Raw genomic sequence first — 17,927 nt, forward strand, 5'->3', positions numbered from 1 at the left:
GAACACCTAATTGAGCCTCAGTGATGAGGTGAAAGAATGAAAGAGCTCAGGAAGAGAAGATGGTGCTCCCCAGGGGATTCTGGGGTGTCCCCAAGCTATCTGGGCCCGGCACTCTTCGGGCCAGGCTGCTCTGGTCCCCAGCCCCCGTGGCGGTGGCAATGGACAACATACATCCCTCACTCAGTGGGTTCTCATCCTGACCTTGAGGTGGGGGTGAGGGAGACATTGAGCCTGTTTTAGAACTGGAAATGGTTCCAGTAGGGGGCTGTATCCATTGCCACACAAGGGGAGGTCCTTCAGGTCTCACCCCATTACTCCCCCAATCAATTCTTTTTTTTTTTTTTTTTTTTTTTTGAGGCAGATCTTTCTCTGTCACCCAGGCTGGAGTGCAGTGGTGCAATCTTGGCTCACTGCAACCTCCACCATTCAGATTCAAGCAATTCTCTTGCCTCAGCCTCCCGAGTAGCTGGGAATACAGGCGCACGCCACCATGCCAGCTAATTTTTGTATTTTTAGTAGAGAAGGGGTTTCACCATGTTGACCCGGCTACTCCTGAACTCCTGACCTCAGGTGATCCTCCCATCTCAGCCTCCCAAAGTGCTGGGATTACAGACATGAGCCATCGTCCGGCCTCCCCCATTCAATTTCAGTGACATGACTCCACACCCACCCATGCCATTGAGATGCCCTTTTCAGACCCTCAGAGCCTCTTGCACCAAGGAAGCCAATTCACTGCCCACTGGGCTGACTGGCATGGGCCGCCCCCACTACCCAGGAAGCCCTACTCAGCCCATGACCTTGCTGCCTGTGCAGTCCAGGCCTGGTGAGGGCCAGGCATGGAACATGCGCTCAGAGAGATTCGGTCAGAGCCAAGGGCACAGAGCAAGATGCAGCGGAGCCCAGGCTGGAGCTGGCTCTGCCTGAACGTGAGCCTCTAGGAGCAGGGGCCCCGCCACTCAGTCAGCACCAGGTCCTCAGGCCAGACATGCCCTGTGCGAGGAAGGGCCCTGGGCCTCCCAGCAGAGCTTGAGGAGGGTGGCTGGCAAAGTGAGGGCTGAGGGGCCTAGAAGGGATGGAGGGTGAGGGGCTGGGGATTCTTGGCCAGGTGGGCACAAGCACATGAATCAACTCCAATTGGTAGCAAAGAAAAAGGAGCAAAACCAAATGTCCTTAGAAATTCCTTTAGTGCTCAGCTGTCCGTGAAAACAGGATAAGCAGCTTCCTCCCCCTGTGCTCAGCCAGGCAGGGTGGAGGCGCTGCGCTCAGGCCAGGAGGACCTCAATCAGGATGGGGTGGGGCAGGGCCCAGAGCGGGGAAGCAGCTCCAGCATTGCTACTTCAGTTTGTCCAGGTGGGTGCAGACCTGGGAGAAGACACTGTCCACGGAGCCCTCAGCATTGACCTGTGGGGAGATGGGCCACGAGGGCTGAGTCACCAGGCGGAGCGGGGTGGGCCTCACCATGGCAGGCCCTAGAGGCCAGGCCTGCCTCCCCCAGCCCAACCTAATTGACAGCAGCCCCCCATTGAACCAGTGGGGAAACCCAGACCCAGGGACAGGGGCTGGCCTGAGGCCACACGGTGAGCCGAGGCTGAGCCACGCTTGAGCCCGTGTTTCCCGGAGCTCCCCCGGCCCAGCGGGGCACACCTTGCGTACGATGCCACGTTTCTCATAGAAGGCGATGACGGGTTCTGTGGCCTTGTAATAGGTCTCCAGCCGCTTTTTGATGGTCTCCTCATTGTCGTCCACACGCCCACTGGTCTCTCCACGCTTCAGGAGCCGCTGGGTCATGGTCTCAGGGCCTGCGTCCACATACAGCAGCAGTGTGGGCTGTCCAATCTGCAGGCGGGCACCATGTCACAGGGACCCCATTCCTGTCCCCTAGGGCCATCTCCTCCCCATCTTCCCACCTCTAAGGCCCCGTGATATACCCCCTTGGACCTTCAATCCCTTCCCCAAGGCAGCCTGAAAGACCTTCCTAAAACCAATCTTCCCTACCACTCCCCTGCTCAAACCTCTACCATGGCTCCCCAGTGCCCTCAGGAGAAAGTCCATACTCCTTGCCAGACTTAGAGAGCCTGACTGTCTGTGTTCCATGCTCTCATCAACCTCCTTCGATGCCAGGCCTGTGCTTATGCTGTTCCCCCTGCTAGGAGCCCTCTCCCCCAAGCCTGATCCTAACTCACCTTCACCTCAATACCAAGCACTTTCTATCAGGTTTCAGCCCAGAGCTCACTTCTTCAGGGCAGTCTTTCCAGTGCCACCCCCACCCCCAATTGCTCCCGGCCTCCTGGAACGGGCTCTTCTAGCCCTTTCTCTCTCCTTGAGCAGGTCTCTCAAGGGGCCCCTGAGGGCAGGGAGGCAGCTGTCTCACAATTTGCCTTTGACAAAGGAACGAGGAATGAGAGAAGGGGTCAGTGGTAGCTGAGTTCTGCGGGGTTCTGAGCAATGTCACTATCACTGGGACATTGTCGTCTATGTCATCCATGTTATCTATGGGACACCTTAGAAAAGCAAGAGGAATAAGGCTCTGCAGCCCCTGCCTCGCTCGGTCCGGCCACCAGAGCTGGGTAAGGAGTGGCCAACTGGGAGGGCAGAGCCACCCCAGAGCCACCCATGGCTGCCACAGCCTCAGGAATGGGGTGGGGACCTTCAAGCCCTGCCTCCTGCTTCCAACTGCCTAGACCAGTCCCCTGGGGCTTCTGCACAGCTTTGGCCCCTGACCCCTGTCAAGGCCTCGGGGCGCTGCCTCTCAGGTCAGGCTGTTTCTCGCCTCTGTCCAGCTGTGTGACCAAGAGACTTGTCCCAGGTCACACAGCTGGACAGAGGCGAGAAGCAGCCTGATCTCCAGCGTTAGACTGACCTGGACCCAGGCTTACCCCTGCCTCTCTCTGTCCAGCTGTGTGACCTGTGGCAAGCCCTTTGTCCTCGCCTGTGATACCCATCCTAATACTCATCCCTAGCTCCTGGGTAAAGGTTCAGGGTGACAGCATCGGCTGCCTTCAGGGAGGACAGCTCCTGCTGTCTAATGACCCCACACCACCCAGCAGCTGCTCTTATATTACAGCTCACCATGGGGGCAAAGGCTGGGCCTGGACCCAGCAGTCTGACCTCAACTTCAAGGCCACCTGCCTCACCCCCTATCATCCATTAGCTGCTGAGCTCCTCCAGGGCACAGACTCATAGTCTCTGGTTCATCTGGGTCTCCAGAACCACACACAGTATGCTCTTTATAGACCCCCTGGCAGAGGTGGTAAATCTAGGAGGGCCAGCTCAACCTCTGGGCTGAGATTCTGGCTGTGGAGCCTCAGTTTCCCAGTCAGGACAATGGGCATTTAGGCTGGGAGTCCAAACCAGGCACTTCCAGTCCCCAGAAAAGCCCTGGGCCCTTGGCCTGGTTGAGCCTGCTGCACTTCCAGGCTGACCCTTCCTCCTTTGGTGAAGCCCTGGCGCCCCCTGGTGTCCAGAGCTAAGAAGACCAGCTGCCTGGACCCCTGGCGGCCAGGGCAGGGCGGAGCCTCCGGCTGAGCCTGTGGTCCTCAGCAACACCCGCAACAGCCCTAGGAGTGGTGGGAGTGGGGGACTTTTTTTTTTTTCTTTTTGAGATGGAGTCTCACTCTGTCGCCCAGGCTTCAGTGCAGTGGCATGATCTGGGCTCACTGCAACCTCCATCCAGCCAGGTTCAAGTGATTCTTATGTCTCAGCCTCCTGAGCAGATGGGATTACAGGTTCCCGAAAGCACGCCTGGCTAAATTTTGTATTTTTAGTACATGGGGTTTCCCTATGTTGGCCAGACTGGTTCTGAACTCCTGACCTCAAGTGATGCGCCCTCCTTGACCTCCCAAAGTGCAGGGATTTCAGGTGTGAGCCACTGCTCCCAGCCAACTTTCATTAACTCTATTTTCTAGATGTGGCCCTGAGGGTCACAGGTGATACTACACAGCTGGTATGTGTGGGCCAGCCCAGGACATCCCTCTGAACTGTGGCACCTGACCACACCATCGAGGTTCTGAGGTCTGAAGGAAGCCAGCTAACCCCCATTTCAGATAGGAAAGGTGAGGGGCAGAGCCGGGTAGACACTTTCCTGAGCTCTCGAAGCCATTCAGAGGTCAAAAAATAGTCTCCTACCCCCAGATGAGGCTGGAAGCTACGGAAGCCTGGAAGGTCTCATGGAGATGGAAAGTGGGATGGGAGTCTCATCCTGCCCCAGCCCACCGGGATGCCTGTTAGGCTCCCCCAACCTTGCCGCCCTCTCCCTCCTAGGCCCTTGCAGTCTCATCTGTTTCTGCCAAGGAGCCTTGTGACACCAGCGCTAAAGGTGCATGTGTGTGCTCCCACGCATGTGTGTGAGCAGGCATGCATCCCTGCATATGTGTGCTGTGTCCACGTCATGCATGTGCAGGAGTGCACAGGGTCTGCTGCTATGAGTGTGCGTGTGTGCACATGCCTCAGGTCCTGTGTGTATAGACTTGCGGGTCTTGCACATGCGTGTGCATGTGTGAGGTGCCCTGTCCTGGGAAAGGTGTGTCTGCAGGGCACCCGTGCTAGGAAGCTCAGGGCCATCATTCTCCAGGCCTGCTCTTTGCAGCCAGGCTCCTCATGACCCCTGGAAGGAGACTGGTGCCCCTCCATGGCCTTTGCAGCCTCCGACCAGACTGGAACTTCCCTCTCCCATGTCACCCCTTGTCACTCTACCCACGTTTTCTGTTCTCCCCACACTGGCCTTGCCCTTCCATCCCTGCCAGTGCTGTTCCCTACCCCTCTGTGTGTTTATGGAGGGCCAAGCCCCACATCTGAAGGGCACATCTTCTCCAGTCCCCACACTGCCCCTTAAGGCAGCTGTGACCTGGTCCCCTGCTACTCCCTGTATTTTGCAGATGGGGAAACTGAGGTTCGGGAGGCAGAATGACTGGTCCAAGGTTTTAAGCTGTTGAGCTGGAATCTGAGCGCAGGTTTGGGAACTCCCCTGCCTAGTGCTTCCCCTGCTAGACTTCCAGAAAGTCTTCCTGGTTTTTCTCCTCACCCACACTCCACGAATCAGCCTCTGCTCAGACCTCTGCCCTGCACTGCAGCCCCCACAGGCCCACCCACTCGGGTCAGTGCCTCACCCGCCGCTCAAACTCTTCTCCCTGCTGCACCTCCCGTGGGTAGCCGTCGATCAGGAAGCCTTTGGAAGTGTCAACTTTGGCCACCATGGCATCCCGGAGCATGTCCAGCACTGTCTCCTGGGGCACAGCAAGGGAGGAAGGGGCCATGAACCTCTCCCCACGCCCATCCCTCCTCCCAGCCTTTGCTCACACTGCTCCTGCCACCTGAAATGCCCCCTCCCCTACACAAATGTCCCAAACAAGCCTCCCCCTCTTGGAAGCCTCCTAGGAATTGTAGAGACCTCGACAGTGAATGAATGATGCAGTCACTCAACAGCATTCACTGAGCCCCTCCTTCCATGCTGGTGCTGTCCTAGGTCCCGAGGACACTGCCATGGGCCAATCAGACCTTCCCTGCCCTGGGAAGCTGAGGGGCCAGTAAGGGCACAGACAGGTCCACAGTTGATTTCTCCATTTCCAAGCATGCCACAGGTTGTACGGGAAGAGTAAGGGGGTCTTCTAAAGTAGAAAACTGGGGAGTCATAGGCCAAATCTTGGGAGTTAGGGAGGTCTGAAAGCTGAAGAGGAAAGAATATTCCAGGCAGGAGGAGTGTGGCCAGTTTGAGGGGACAGAGGCCAGGGTGGCTGAAGGATGGAGGGCAGGGGGATAGTAGGGGGCAGGGCAGAGTCCTGCAGGGTCTTGGGAGCTTCTGGAAGGAACTTTCTGTCCAGGGCAATGGAGAACCACAGAAGAGTTCAGAGCTAGGGGTGGTCACGGTCAGCCTTGCCTGTGTATCATGGGCTTTGCTGCTGGTGGGAAACCCACTCAGGCTTACTGTCACCTCCTCTTCTTCACCCCGCCAGGGCCCACTCACCAGCGGCACCAGCTGTCCCTTCTCCATGATTTCTGACAGCTTCTTGCCCCTGGCCGAGCCCGAGCTGACCTCGGCGCGCAGGAGGTCCCCGGTGGAGAGGTGGGTGTAGCCATACTTCTGTACGATCTTCTCACACTGGGTGCCCTTCCCTGAGCCAGGCCCGCCTGCAAGCACCCGCCCGTTCATAAACCCTGAGACGCAGGGCTCCAGGAGGGACAGGGGCTGCCAGGGTCCCCCAGCGAGGGAGGAGCAGGGCCCGGGAGCAGCCCCAGGCCCGGGCTCCCTCTAGCGCCTGTGAAGATCCTTGCTGCACCCCTGCCTGCCCGCAACTCACCCACCACAAAGATGATCTTGGATTTCTTCAGCTTCTCTGTGGGAGAGAAAAGGGGAGCAGGGCTCAGTCACTCGCTGGACCCACAGCCAGAGGCACCTCTGGAGTCCCAGGCCTGTGCTGGGCCTCAGGCGGAGGGACAGACACCGCTGGTGCTCCTGTCAGGGGGCAGACAAGTCACAGCCCAGAGTGAGAAGGGATGTGAGAGAACGCTCAGAGCTTGGGAAAAATCAGAGAAGGGAGGGCACTCCCGGCAGCCAGACGGGTAGGGGCAAAGGCCTGGAGGCTAAGAACTCTCAGCACAGCCAGCGGGCTGGGCCACCAACCCTCATGGCACCTCCCTGTGGGTGGCCGGACCCCTGGGGCTGGTCACCTCTGGCTTTCAGGTCTTCTTCTCTGCGGGGGTCACTTGAGAAGCAGCAGCCCATGATCCCGTCCTGCTGTGCCTCCCGTGTCCCCTGCCCTTCCCCTCCCAGGCCCTGGGTCGGCCCATTGCCCGCCTCCCCTGGCAGTGCCAATGTGGGCTTGGCAACCACAACATAGGTTGCCATGGAGATGGTTGCCGGGGTGAAGGGCTGTGGTGGGCACATGGAACTCTTGCCCAGAGAGGGCAGTGAGCTTGGCTCCAGCCTCTGCCTCCGCTTGCCTGCAGTTAAATCCCAGCAAGGCCACAGTCCCACTGGGCAGAGGGAAACTGAGCCCGAGAGAGGCAGGGCCTGCTCTAGGGATGTCAGAACCAAAACCAGAACCCGAGTCTCTCCCTGGGCTTTCAGGCCTCCCTGCTTCCCAGGGAAATAGAGGGCCAGGCTGTGCCCCCACTTGCTGTGTGACAGGAAAGGCCTGCCACTCTCTGGTTCTCTGACCCTTCCCCAGGGAGGAGGTGGGCTGGGCGGCTCCCGGGGTCCCTCCCTGCCGTGAGGCTGGGGGCCTACAGGAGCTGTTAGAAGAGCTCCTCCTGGGGACTCCTGTCCTGGGGTGGGGGTTCCACACCCCTGTGGTGGTTGATGTTTGGAGCTCAGGAGTGAATGCATGACGGCTGGCTTCAGGCGCAGCAGGCCTGCCAGGCACCTTTCAGAGCTGCCCAGGTCAAGGCGCAGTGCCAGGGACTAGATGGATGGTGCTGCCAGCAGCCGAAAGCGAGCCCGTTCTGCACTCTCTGCCCACCTGTGTCTCCCTCTAGGTCCCAGCCTGTAGGAGCCAGGAGGGCCCAAGACCTCCTCAAGGCCTACCCCCACTGGATGACAGGGAAACTGAGTCCCAGAGAGGTACAGGAACTTGCCTTGTCCTCACTAGGCCTGGTGTTTTGTGTATCTGTGGCCTCCCCATGGGGCAGGGCCTCAGCCCTATAAATCCAGCATAGTGGGTGAGCCCTGGGGCCCCCAGGAGCCTTGGGGAGGCTTCCTCACTTCTAAAATTAATCTTGGAAATGGCACATTCTGTGAGAGGCCAGAGGAAGATACTGGAGGCTCCTAGCCAGCCCCCCTCTGGCAACCCCAAAGCCTCCTCCAACCCCCTCCAGAATGTCTACCCCATAGTACACCCCCTTAACAGACAGGCATGCTGAGGCCAGGCAACAGGCAAGAGGAGACAAGGCTCATACCTTCCATCCCGCTGAGGTCCTGGGAGCTGTGTCAGTGCTCTGCAAGACAAGGGCACGGGTTGGGGGATTTTCCTCCTCACCCTGACTCACTTTCCTCTAAGCCACACCCATGGCAGCCAGTGTGTGCCAGGCCCGACACATGGTCTGAGGGCAGAGGGGGCCTCTGTGGTCAGGGAAGGCCCAGGACCTTCCCTGAGAAGGTCACCTTGGGAAAGTCACCTTTCCTCTGGCCTCCATGGCCTCACCTGTCACAGGACAGCAGTAGCCCTCTCCCATCCACCTGGGTTCCTGCTGGAGGGGCTGGGACGGTGAGGATGGCACCGAGGGACATGAACAGCGGCCACAGCAACTGCAGAGCTGCTCCCTCAAAACTCCCAGAAAACAGGGTGTGGGGCCAGCGTCTGCCCAGGTGCCTTGACAATGCTCCCCAGAGCTGGAGGGAAGCTGCCAGGAGGTGGAAGGTGGCCAGGAACTGTGTGTGTCTGGGACGAGGTTTGGCCAGGGAAGCTCTAAGGAACACAGGGGCCTGGGATGGAGGAATCTCCAGAAGCCACACACATGAACACAGCCCTTAACAGTTGCCAAGTGAGGTAGTCCAGGCCCTCCCCTCTACAAGTCCAGCACCCAGCCCCATGCATGGCCCTGCCCCCCCACCCTTTGAGGACCTGGCTTTACTGCCCCCACCTTGCCTGCCCAAGAGCCCAACCACGCATGGGACCCCACCCTGTGCTGCCACAGCCCCCAGGACCCCCACCTTTCCCCCATCTCAGAACCACCCTCTGGACACCTGTGGCCTCTACCTCTTCACTCCCACCCACCAGCCCTCCCCAAGGCCACTCACGACCACCGCAGCCACACTCCCCTCCAGCCTTGACCCCCAGCCAGCATCCGCACCCACACCAGGATCTCACCCCAGGCACCCATGCCACCCTCTTCTTGGATCCCCATCCCCATGCAGGCAGCCCAGGCCTCTCTCCCCAGCCCCAGACATCCATGCAACCCAGACAGGTCCCAGAAGCCTCAGAGGCCTCTCAGACTCTGCCCTCCCCGAGTCCCCAGCTCCAGGCCCCAATGGCTAAGCCACAGGCTGAGTCAGTGTGAAGGCTCCCCTCTCCTCTCCGCAGCCCTACACACCCACTACCCAACCCTCTGTTCCCCACCCTCTCTCCGTCTGTCTCACCACCATGTCCTGTGCTAAGCAAGGGGCCTGGACCACTGCCCCTGCCTCCACATGGGCCTCAAAGCTTTCACACCCTGCCAGGCAATTTGCAGGATTTTCTCTGGCAAGCACCACACCACATCACACCCACTTACAGCCTTGCATGTGTGGCCCCCTCGGCTCCCTGACAAAGCCTGCACCCCTTGACAGAGCAGACAGGGCCTGGTAAGCTGACCCCTGCTGCCCTCTGCAACCCTATCAGCTGCCACTGGCAGATGTTGTACCCAATGCCTGGATGCCTTTCCCCACCTTGCTACTGTGTGGGACTCAGCTCGGATGCCACCTCCTTCAGGAAGTCTTCCTAGACTGCCCTTCACTCTCACAGTGGCAGGTGCCTCCTGGGAACCTGCCCGCACACCATGCTGCACCGGGCCTCTCTTCTGTGCTGCAGGCCTGGGGTCCCATTGACTGGGCCTGGCATGGGCTGAGCGCAGGGCTGGGGGGAGCCTCATTCCCTCCTCACTGCTGTCTTGGGACAAAACTGAGACATGGGGAAGAGGACAGACTGGCTCGAGGGCTGGCTAGGGTCCAACGCGGCCCAGAGTTTCTGCTGCTCTGGGCCTGGCACCCACTAGGAGTTGAAGCGGCTTTGCTGATGGCCCTGCTGCCCCAGGCAGGAGTGGCAGCCACTTTTCCTGCTGAGTGTGCTTCAGCGGGGTCAGGCAATGCCAGGCACCCCTCAGCAGTTGCCCACGGGAGGGGGAGCGTCCTGGGCCAGGGACAACCACAGTGAAGACCTGAGAAGTAGCCTGGACCCCGCCCTGCCCCGCCCCCTCCTGGTAATCTAAGCCCCTCTGTCCTGCTGGCACCTGCCACTTTCTTGCTCCAAAATAACTTGGGTGGTGAGGAGGCCTCACAGAGTCCAGGAGGCTAGGATGGAATTGGGTTACGGGCTAAGCACCCAGGCCTTATAAGGCCCCTGGGTCAAGGCCCCAGTGACTCCTAATATGACTGGGTGGTCTGCTAAGGGACCTGTGGGACCGAGGCCCACGCAGAAGGATAGTGACTTAACCCCAATCACAAGGCAAGGCCGAAGCAAGCCCTGGTCTGCAGCCCCTGACCCAGCCTAGTTGGTTCCCAGTGGTTGGCACCTGACTAGGGTTTGAATCTCAGCTCCATCACTCAGCTGTGTGACCTTGGGCAGCTGGTGTCTCCTCTCTGGGCCTGTCCTGCTGCTGCTGAGGAGTACTGGGTGGCCGCTGAGCAGTGCTGCGGGAAGGCCCCAAGTGCTGGCCCTGGGGCTCCGGTCAGGAGGCGAGGGTGAGCCCTGAGCTTCTGGGGGGTGTCCTCCAATGCACCCAGCACTAGAAGTGGTGTGACAGGATAGCCACCCCCCACCCCAGCACAGAGGCTGCCCCTGTCCAGGTCCCCTGGGGCAGGGAGCCAGGCCACAGCTTCTCCTCCCTGGGCCCCGGCTGGGACATGCCAAGGGCAGTGACCTGGAGCCCCAGAAGTGCCAGTCGGAACAAAGGGGTGACTATCTGGGAGGCTGCAACACACACACACACGCACGGATCCACAAAGGCACAGGCAGCGAGGCACCGATCCCCAGCTCCCGGGGAACACAGCCAAGCAAAACACACACGGATCACAACCACGGATACACAGCCGAACAGACCCCGGAGAGCCCGGCACCAGCACGCCCCCACCCTTCCCCGGTGCCGCTGCCCCTCCCCGCGGAGGCGCCCCCCTGACACGCGCGGGCACGCACTGACCTGGGGAAGGGTACGGGTGGGCGCCGGGGCCAGTGGGTGCCCTGCCCGTCCTCGCGGCCGTCGGCAAAGGCGACTATTTATAAGGCTGTCAGCGCGCGGCATGCCGGGAGCCGGCGCTCCCGAAGGCAGGGAGGGCGGGAAGGAGGGAGGGAGAGCGGACCGGGGACCGGGAAGCGGGGCGAGACCGAGCCCGGCACCGTACGCCCCGCACCGTGCACCCTCAGGTGGCTGTGCCCACACACGCGCACTACGCTTTACAGTTGGCCAAGAGTTTTCCATTGCGGTACCCCCACTGTGCCCAGGGTACAAGGCCAGGCTTTCCCTATGATAAAATTGGAGAAACTGAGGCTCGGAGAGGAGCAGCTCTTTGCACAGAATCCCATAGTGCATTGGTGGCAGAAAGGCCAGACCAGGGAGCCAGGGGACTGAGGCATGCACTCAGGGGCTTTGCTGACCACAGTCCCCAAGCTGGCCCTCAGAGCCTGGCCAGGGGCCCTGGCCAACACCCGTCTGGGACTCCTCCTCCCCTGTTGGGAGGCATCCTTCGAGCTCCTCTGGGACTGGAACCCCCCAGACCCAAAAGACCACCCAGTAAGGTAGAAGATGATAAAAAACCATCCCTGCTCCCATGGAACTGCTGGGCAGCTCCCAATGAGTGAGCTCTAGGATGCGGGACATTCAGAAGGCTGTGGATAGGCAGAGAGGGGATTGGCAGTCCTGATGAAAAGAATAGCTCCCATTAATGAGCACTCACTGGCTAAGCAGTGGATTCAAACCGCACCTGTGAATCCTGAGACACAGCAGAAGAGCAGGAGGCAAGCAAGTGAAATACTCTGCGCGAGGCTCCCTGGTAGAAAGCCATGTGTTTATCCAGCGTTTTGCAGGGGGACTGACACATAGTAGTAGGTGCTCAGTGATGTAGCAGGGCAGGGATGGGAGCCCAGGACTATCCAGCTTCAGAACTCACACACTTGACCACCAGATCATATTACAACCTTGAAGACAGCAGCCCCGAATGGTGAGGTGGGTGGCATCTGGAATTTGTCTTATAGGCCCCAGGGAGCCATAGAAGGTATTTGAGCAAGAGAGTGAGACTACCAGGAGATTGAGATCACCTTCAGTTCTGGTGCCTTAGCAACTACAGCAGCCAGGAGACCAGGAGGCATGGGTCTCTGCCACCTGTGATGTCAGACAAGTCCTTACTTCTTGGGACCTTAGTTGCCCCATCTGTGAGGGTGGGGGGCAGGTGCAGCGGGGTGAGAGGTTCTGCATTAGAAGCTGTTTGAAAGACCCTCTCAAGGGTATGTTCATTGGCACCTTTGGGGAAAGCAATTGACAAAGTAAATCAAAATTTCAAATGCACTGGGCATGATGGGTCACTCCTGTAACCCCAGAACTTTGGGTGGCCGAAGTGGGAGGATCACTTGAGCTCACTTGAGCCCAGGAATTCCAAGACCAGTCTGGGAACCACACAGTGAGACCCTGTATCTAAATATAAAACACACACACACACACCCCCCTTCAAATGTGCCTTTCTACTTTAAGAAATTCATTTCAAGGAAACATGTGGGCACAAATTTACACAGGAAGGTTTTAAAGTGCCAGCGGGGACTGATTGGGATGATCCCACAGCCAAGGTGGGTGAGGAGTTGGCAACGTTGGCATAAAGTATGAGTGAGAAAAGAAGCCCAAGTTCTTTGTGGTCAATGGGACAAGAGGCTTCAGACACACATAGCATTGGTGAGAACTAGGCAAAAGGCCCCACTGTACTCCTCTGATCCCACCTGCATGAAAATGACTTGAGGCTGGGAGTGGTGGCTCATGCCTGTAATCCTGGCACTTTGGGAGGGGGATGGACGCAGGAGGATCACTTGAGGCCAGGAGTTCAAGACCAGCCTGGGTAACATAGTGAGACAGTCTCCATTCTTTAAATAAAAATAATAAATTTTAAAAAGACTCTAAACATGCAAATGTGTATGTGTGTGTGTATATGTAAAATCTATTCTCATTTTTTTTTGCAACTTAACTCCACAAAGTTAAAATCACATTGTCTTACATTCAAATTGACAACATCTTAGAGTGGGGGAAATGAAATAGAGAGGGCAGGTGTGTGCATATGACCACATAGCCGGACTGGCTGGAGATGAGACTTCCACTTCCTACTTAAAGGCTTCCCCAGGCTTTCTTTTTAAACCTTTTTTTTTTTTTTTTTTTGAGATGGAGTTTCGCTGTTGTTACCCAGACTGGAGGGCAATGGCAAGATCTCAGCTCACCGCAACCTCCGCCTTCTGGGTTCAAGCAATTCTCCTGCCTCAGCCTCCCAAGTAGCTGGGACTACAGGCGCGCACCACCATGCCCAGCTAATTTTTGTATTTTTAGTAGAGACGGGGTTTCACCTTGCTGCCCAGGATGGTCTCTATCTCTTGATGTCGTGATCCACCCGCCTCGGCCTCCGAAAGTGCTGGGATTATAGGCGTGAGCCACAGCGCCCGGCCTAAACTTTTTTTTTTTTAAGATGGAATCTCACTCTGTTGCCCAGGCTGGAGTGTGGTGGCACAATTTCGACTCACTGCAACCTCCACTTCCTGAGTTCAAGCGATTCTCCTGCCTCAGCATCCTGAGCAGCTGGGATTACAGGTTTGCGCCACCACACCCGGCCAATTTTTTTTTTTTTTTTTAGTAGAGACAGGGTTTCACCATGTTGGTGAGGATGGTCTCAAACTCCTGACCTCCTGATCCACCTTGCTTGGCCTCCCAAAGTGCTGGGATTACAGGCGTAAGCCACTTTTTTTTTTTTTTTTTTTTTTTGAGATGGAGCTTTGCTCTGTTGCCCAGGCTGGAGCGCAGTGGCACAATCTTGGCTCATTGCAACCTCTACCTCCCGAGCTCAAGCAATTCTCCTACCTCAGCCCCCCAAGTAGCTTGGACTACAGGTATGCGCCACCATGTCTGGCTAATTTTTGTATTTTGAGTAGAGACAGGGTTTCACCATATTGGCCAGGCTGGTCTCGAACTCCTGACCTCGAGTGTTCCACCTGCCTCGGTATCCTAAAGTGTTGGGATTACAGGTGTGAGCCACTGCACCCAACCCCCACCCCAGGCTTTTTTTTTAAGAGTCAGGGTCTCGCTTTGTTGCCCAGGCTAGAGTTCTATGTCACAATTATAGCTCACCACAGCCTCAAATTCCTGGGCTCTAGCAATACTCCTGCCTTGATCTCCCAAAGTGCTGAGATTACAGGTGAGTGCCACTGTGCCCAGCCACCCAAGAATTTGTGTTTTTCCATACAGCAAGCATCTATTACTTTATATATAAAACAATTTTAACATCGATAAATCTTAGGGACATTATGTAAGTGAAATAAGCCTGTCACAAAAAGGCAAATACTGTATGATTCCTTTACTTTTAAATATCTAAAGGAGTCAAACTCATAGAAAAAAAGTAGAATGATGGTTGCTAGGAGCAGGGACAATGGGGAGGGGGAGTTGCTGTTTAATGGGTACAGAGTCTCAGATCTGCAAAATGACAAAATTTTGGAGCTCTGTTATCCAATAATGTGAAAATTGTTAAGATAGTTAATTTTATGTTATGTGTTTTTTAACCGCAATTTTTTTTTTTTTTTTGAGATGGAGCCTTGCTCTGTCACCCAGGCTGGAATGCAGTGGCGCAATCTTGGCTCACTGCAACCTCCACCTCCAGGATTCAAGCGATTCTCCTGCCTCAGCCTTCCCAGTAGCTGGGACCACAGGTGGTCCCAGCTGGCTGATTTTGTGTGTGTGTGTTTTTAGGAGTTTCACTGTGTTAGCCAGGATGTCTCAATCTGCTGACCTCGTGATCCACCCACCTTGGCCTCCCAAAGTGCTGGGATTATAGGTGTGAGCCACCATGCCTGGCCTACCGCAATTTTTAAAATAAAATAAATAATTTTTAAAAATAAAAAAATCAATTTTAAGTATCTGTCTTATTTTATTTGCATGTGAACTATCGATTTTTCTACCAATTCTGGAATATTAAAGTTTCAGAATTTTAATTCTCAGGTATAACCCAAGGAAAGGAAAAAAAAAAAGAGAGGGAGAGAAAAATTGAAAGAGGGAAAGAAAAAAATTGCATGAGCCTGGGTACCAGGGCTCACATCTGTAATCCCAGCACTTTGGGAGGCTGAGGCAGGAGGATCGCTTGAGCCCAGGAGTCTGAGACCAGCCTGGGCAACATAGCAAGACCTTGTCCCTACCAAAAAAAAAAAAATTTTTTTTTTTTAATTATCCAAGCGTGGTGGTGCCTGCCTGCAGTTCCAGCTACTCTGGAGGCTGAGGTGGGAGGACTGTTTGAGTCCAGGAGATCAAGGTTACAGTAAACCATGATGACACCAGTGTACTCCAGCCTGAGATACAGAGCTTGAGCTTGTATCAGAAAAAGAAAAAAAACCTCATGGAGGAAAAATCTGGAAGATTATACCCTAGACTGTTACAGGGAATAGGACCCAGTGATACCCTCCTTTTCTATCTTATATCATCTGTATTAAGTTGTTATGATCAAAAAATCTAAAAACAAACATAAAAATAAAACTGATTTTTAAAACATTTAAAAATATTTTCTAGTTTGTGACATTTAGGAACATAATTAAATGAAAAATTTTGGTTACGGCCAAGTGTGGTGGCTCACATCTGTAATCCCAGCACTTTGGGAGGCCGAGGCAGGCAGATCACCTGAGATGAGGAGTTCAAGATCAGCCTGACCAACATGAAGAAACCCTGTCTCTACTGAAAATACAAAAAATTAGCTGGGCGTGGTAGCACATGCTTGTAATCCCAGCTACTCAGGAGGCTGAGGCAGGAGAAGAGCTTGAACCCTGGAGGCGGGGGTTGCAGTGAGCGAGATCGTGCCATTGCACTTCAGTCTGGCAATAACTCCATCTCAAAAAAAAAAAAAAAGAGAGAGAGAAAAGAAAATATTTGGTTAAAGAAAAAATTCTGGCCAGGCATGGTGCTCACACCTGTAATTCCAGCACTTTGGGAGGCAGAGGCAGGCAGACCACTTGAGGTCAGGAGTGTGAGACCAGGCTGACCAACAAGGTGAAACTCCACCTCTATTGAAAATACAAAAATTAGCCAGGCAAGGTGGTGCAGGCCCGTAATCCTAGTTGCTTGAACCAGGGGGACAGAGGTTACAGTGAGCTGAGATCGCGCCACTGCACTCCAGCCTGGGTGACAGAGCAAGACTCTGTCTAAAAAAAAAAAAAAAGAAAAGGAAGAAAAGGAAATAAAAAACTCCAAGACTTGAAAACAAGCCGGCATGAAAGGTTGCAGGGGATGTACCGGGACCTCCTCATTCTGAAGTTCACATGTGGACTTCAGCACGTAGGGGGATTGGGAGCCGCTCCAGGAGGGCTAGCCGGTAGGGCTGAGCTCAGTGGAAACCACTGAGCATCTGCAGGAAACACATGGTTGCTGGAAACAGCTGGACCGGAAACCCAGAGAGGAGCTCTGCCACTCATTAGGTTCGCACCTGGTGGGAGGCGCCCCTCCCAAGGAGGGGTGGGGTAGGGCCCTCTGCACAAAGGCGAGGAAGCACCGACCTCACTGAGGTACCTGGGATAGGGGTGCAGGTGCAGATGGAGGCGCAGGAAGGCCTCGAATGCCAGATGAGGCAGTAGGTTTGATGCTGGCCAGTGAATGGGGAGCCAGTGAAGGTTTCAGGGCAAAGAGGGCCGTAATGAGGTGGGCTTCAGGAAGCTCACTTTGGCAATAAGTGGGCCAGTCTTCACCGGGTCACTTGAGAGGGTAAGAGTTTGAGGAGCTGGGGACTAGGCCCACAAAAGTCCCACCTCCTGATGCTCCACTGAACTTCCCACTGGGGAAGTGACCCCCTGTTGATGCCCCTCCTACTGACCTCCCCCTCATGCCCACCCATGGACAGACAGAAGAGCCACAGCATTCTGGGAGAAATTCTACCTCAAAACCTCTGCCTGGGCTGGGTGCAGTGGCTCATGCCTTTAATCCCAGCACTTTGGGAGGCCCAGGTGGGCAGATCGCTTGAGGCCAGGAGTTCGAGACCAGCCTGGCCAACATGTGAAACCTCGTCTCTACTAAAAATACAAAAATTAGCCAGGCATGGTGGCAAGTGCCTGTAGTCCCAGCTACTCACTCAGGAGGCTGAGGCATGAGAATCACTTGAACCCAGGAGGCAGGGGTTGCAATGAGCCAAGCTTGCACCACTGCCCTCCAGCCTGGGTGACAGAGCGAGACTCCATGTCAGAAAAACAAAAAAAGAGCCACCAGCACGGTGATTCATGGCTGTAATCCCAGCACTTTGGCAGGCCAAGGCTGGTGTGTCAGAAGGTCAGGAGATCGAGACCATCCTGACCAACATGGTGAAACCCCATCTCTACTAAAATACAAAAAACTAGCCCAGCATGATGGCACGTGTCTGTAGTCCCAGCTACTCAGGAGGGGGAGGCAGGAGAACTGCTTGAACCTGGGATTGCAGTGAGCCAAGATGGCACCACTGCACTCCAACCTGTTGACAGAGTTGGACTCCATCTCAAAAAAAAAGAGGAAGAAACCCATGCCTGGACCCAGATTCCCAGAAGCCTTTGCATGGGGTTGGATGGGTGTCACATTCCCACATTCCCATGCCCTGCCCACACACAGCTTTCTGCTCCCCATGTAGACTTTGCATGGAGTCCCAGTCTTTCCAGTCACCCTGGCCCCACTGCCACCAGTGGTCTGGTTGGCTCCTGGGCCCTGGGCCATGCCCCTGTCAGCCTCCTGCCCATCCTGTGGTGGTCCCATTTGACTTCTCTAAGCAAGGATGGAGGCCCTGTCCCCCTGAGGCTGACATTTAGGGCCTTGTGCTATCTGGCCCCAGGAAGTCTCATCTGTCACTGCTCCCTCCTGCTGCAGCCTCACTGCCTACTGGGTGAAGCTGGGGGTCCCACCATGAGACTTCTCTGTGGGCCACTCCTCCAACCTGACATTCCCACCCTCATCAACCGTGTCTAATACAGTGCATGGCATGCAGCTGCTGATTGGCTAAGCAAATTGAGAGACATATGCAAGGTGCCATTCGTGCCTTCCAGCCCCAGTCGCCACCATCCTGGGTGGCC

The 17,927-nt window shown here is 55.8% G+C and overlaps 1 protein-coding gene across 3 annotated transcripts; it reads right to left on the reverse strand.

The window, feature by feature from the left end:
- Positions 1–1,165: 1,165 nt before the first annotated feature.
- On the reverse strand, positions 1,166–10,877 carry AK1 (adenylate kinase 1). 3 transcript variants are annotated; one of them, XM_035258556.2, is made up of 8 exons: positions 10,825–10,877; positions 8,136–8,399; positions 7,891–7,929; positions 6,294–6,329; positions 5,960–6,123; positions 5,106–5,222; positions 1,645–1,836; positions 1,166–1,401 (listed from the first exon to the last, which is right to left on the reverse strand). In XM_035258556.2, exons 3-8 carry the CDS (start codon positions 7,895–7,897, stop codon positions 1,333–1,335), a joined length of 585 nt encoding a protein of 194 aa, XP_035114447.1. In that variant the 5' UTR covers positions 7,898–7,929; positions 8,136–8,399; positions 10,825–10,877; the 3' UTR covers positions 1,166–1,332. The 3 variants fall into 3 exon arrangements, with proteins under 3 accessions (XP_035114447.1, XP_035114445.1, XP_035114443.1); XM_035258554.3 differs by lacking the exon at positions 8,136–8,399; XM_035258552.2 differs by lacking the exons at positions 7,891–7,929; positions 8,136–8,399; positions 10,825–10,877 and adding an exon at positions 6,664–6,758.
- Positions 10,878–17,927: the final 7,050 nt, after the last annotated feature.

This window comes from Callithrix jacchus, chromosome 1 (genome assembly GCF_049354715.1).
Source record: "Callithrix jacchus isolate 240 chromosome 1, calJac240_pri, whole genome shotgun sequence".
Lineage (NCBI taxonomy): Eukaryota > Metazoa > Chordata > Mammalia > Primates > Cebidae > Callithrix > Callithrix jacchus.

Bases quoted from the DNA above. Each gene is read 5' to 3' on its own strand.
- AK1 (XM_035258552.2), bottom strand. From the start codon at position 6,718: ATGGGCTGCTGCTTCTCAAGTGACCCCCGCAGAGAAGAAGACCTGAAA. The intron at 5,223-5,959 runs GTGAGTGGGCCC...GCTGTGCCCCAG, and splicing joins AGGGACAGCTGGTGCCGCTG to GAGACAGTGCTGGACATGCT. The intron at 1,402-1,644 runs GTGTGCCCCGCT...ATCTCCCCACAG, and splicing joins AACGTGGCATCGTACGCAAG to GTCAATGCTGAGGGCTCCGT.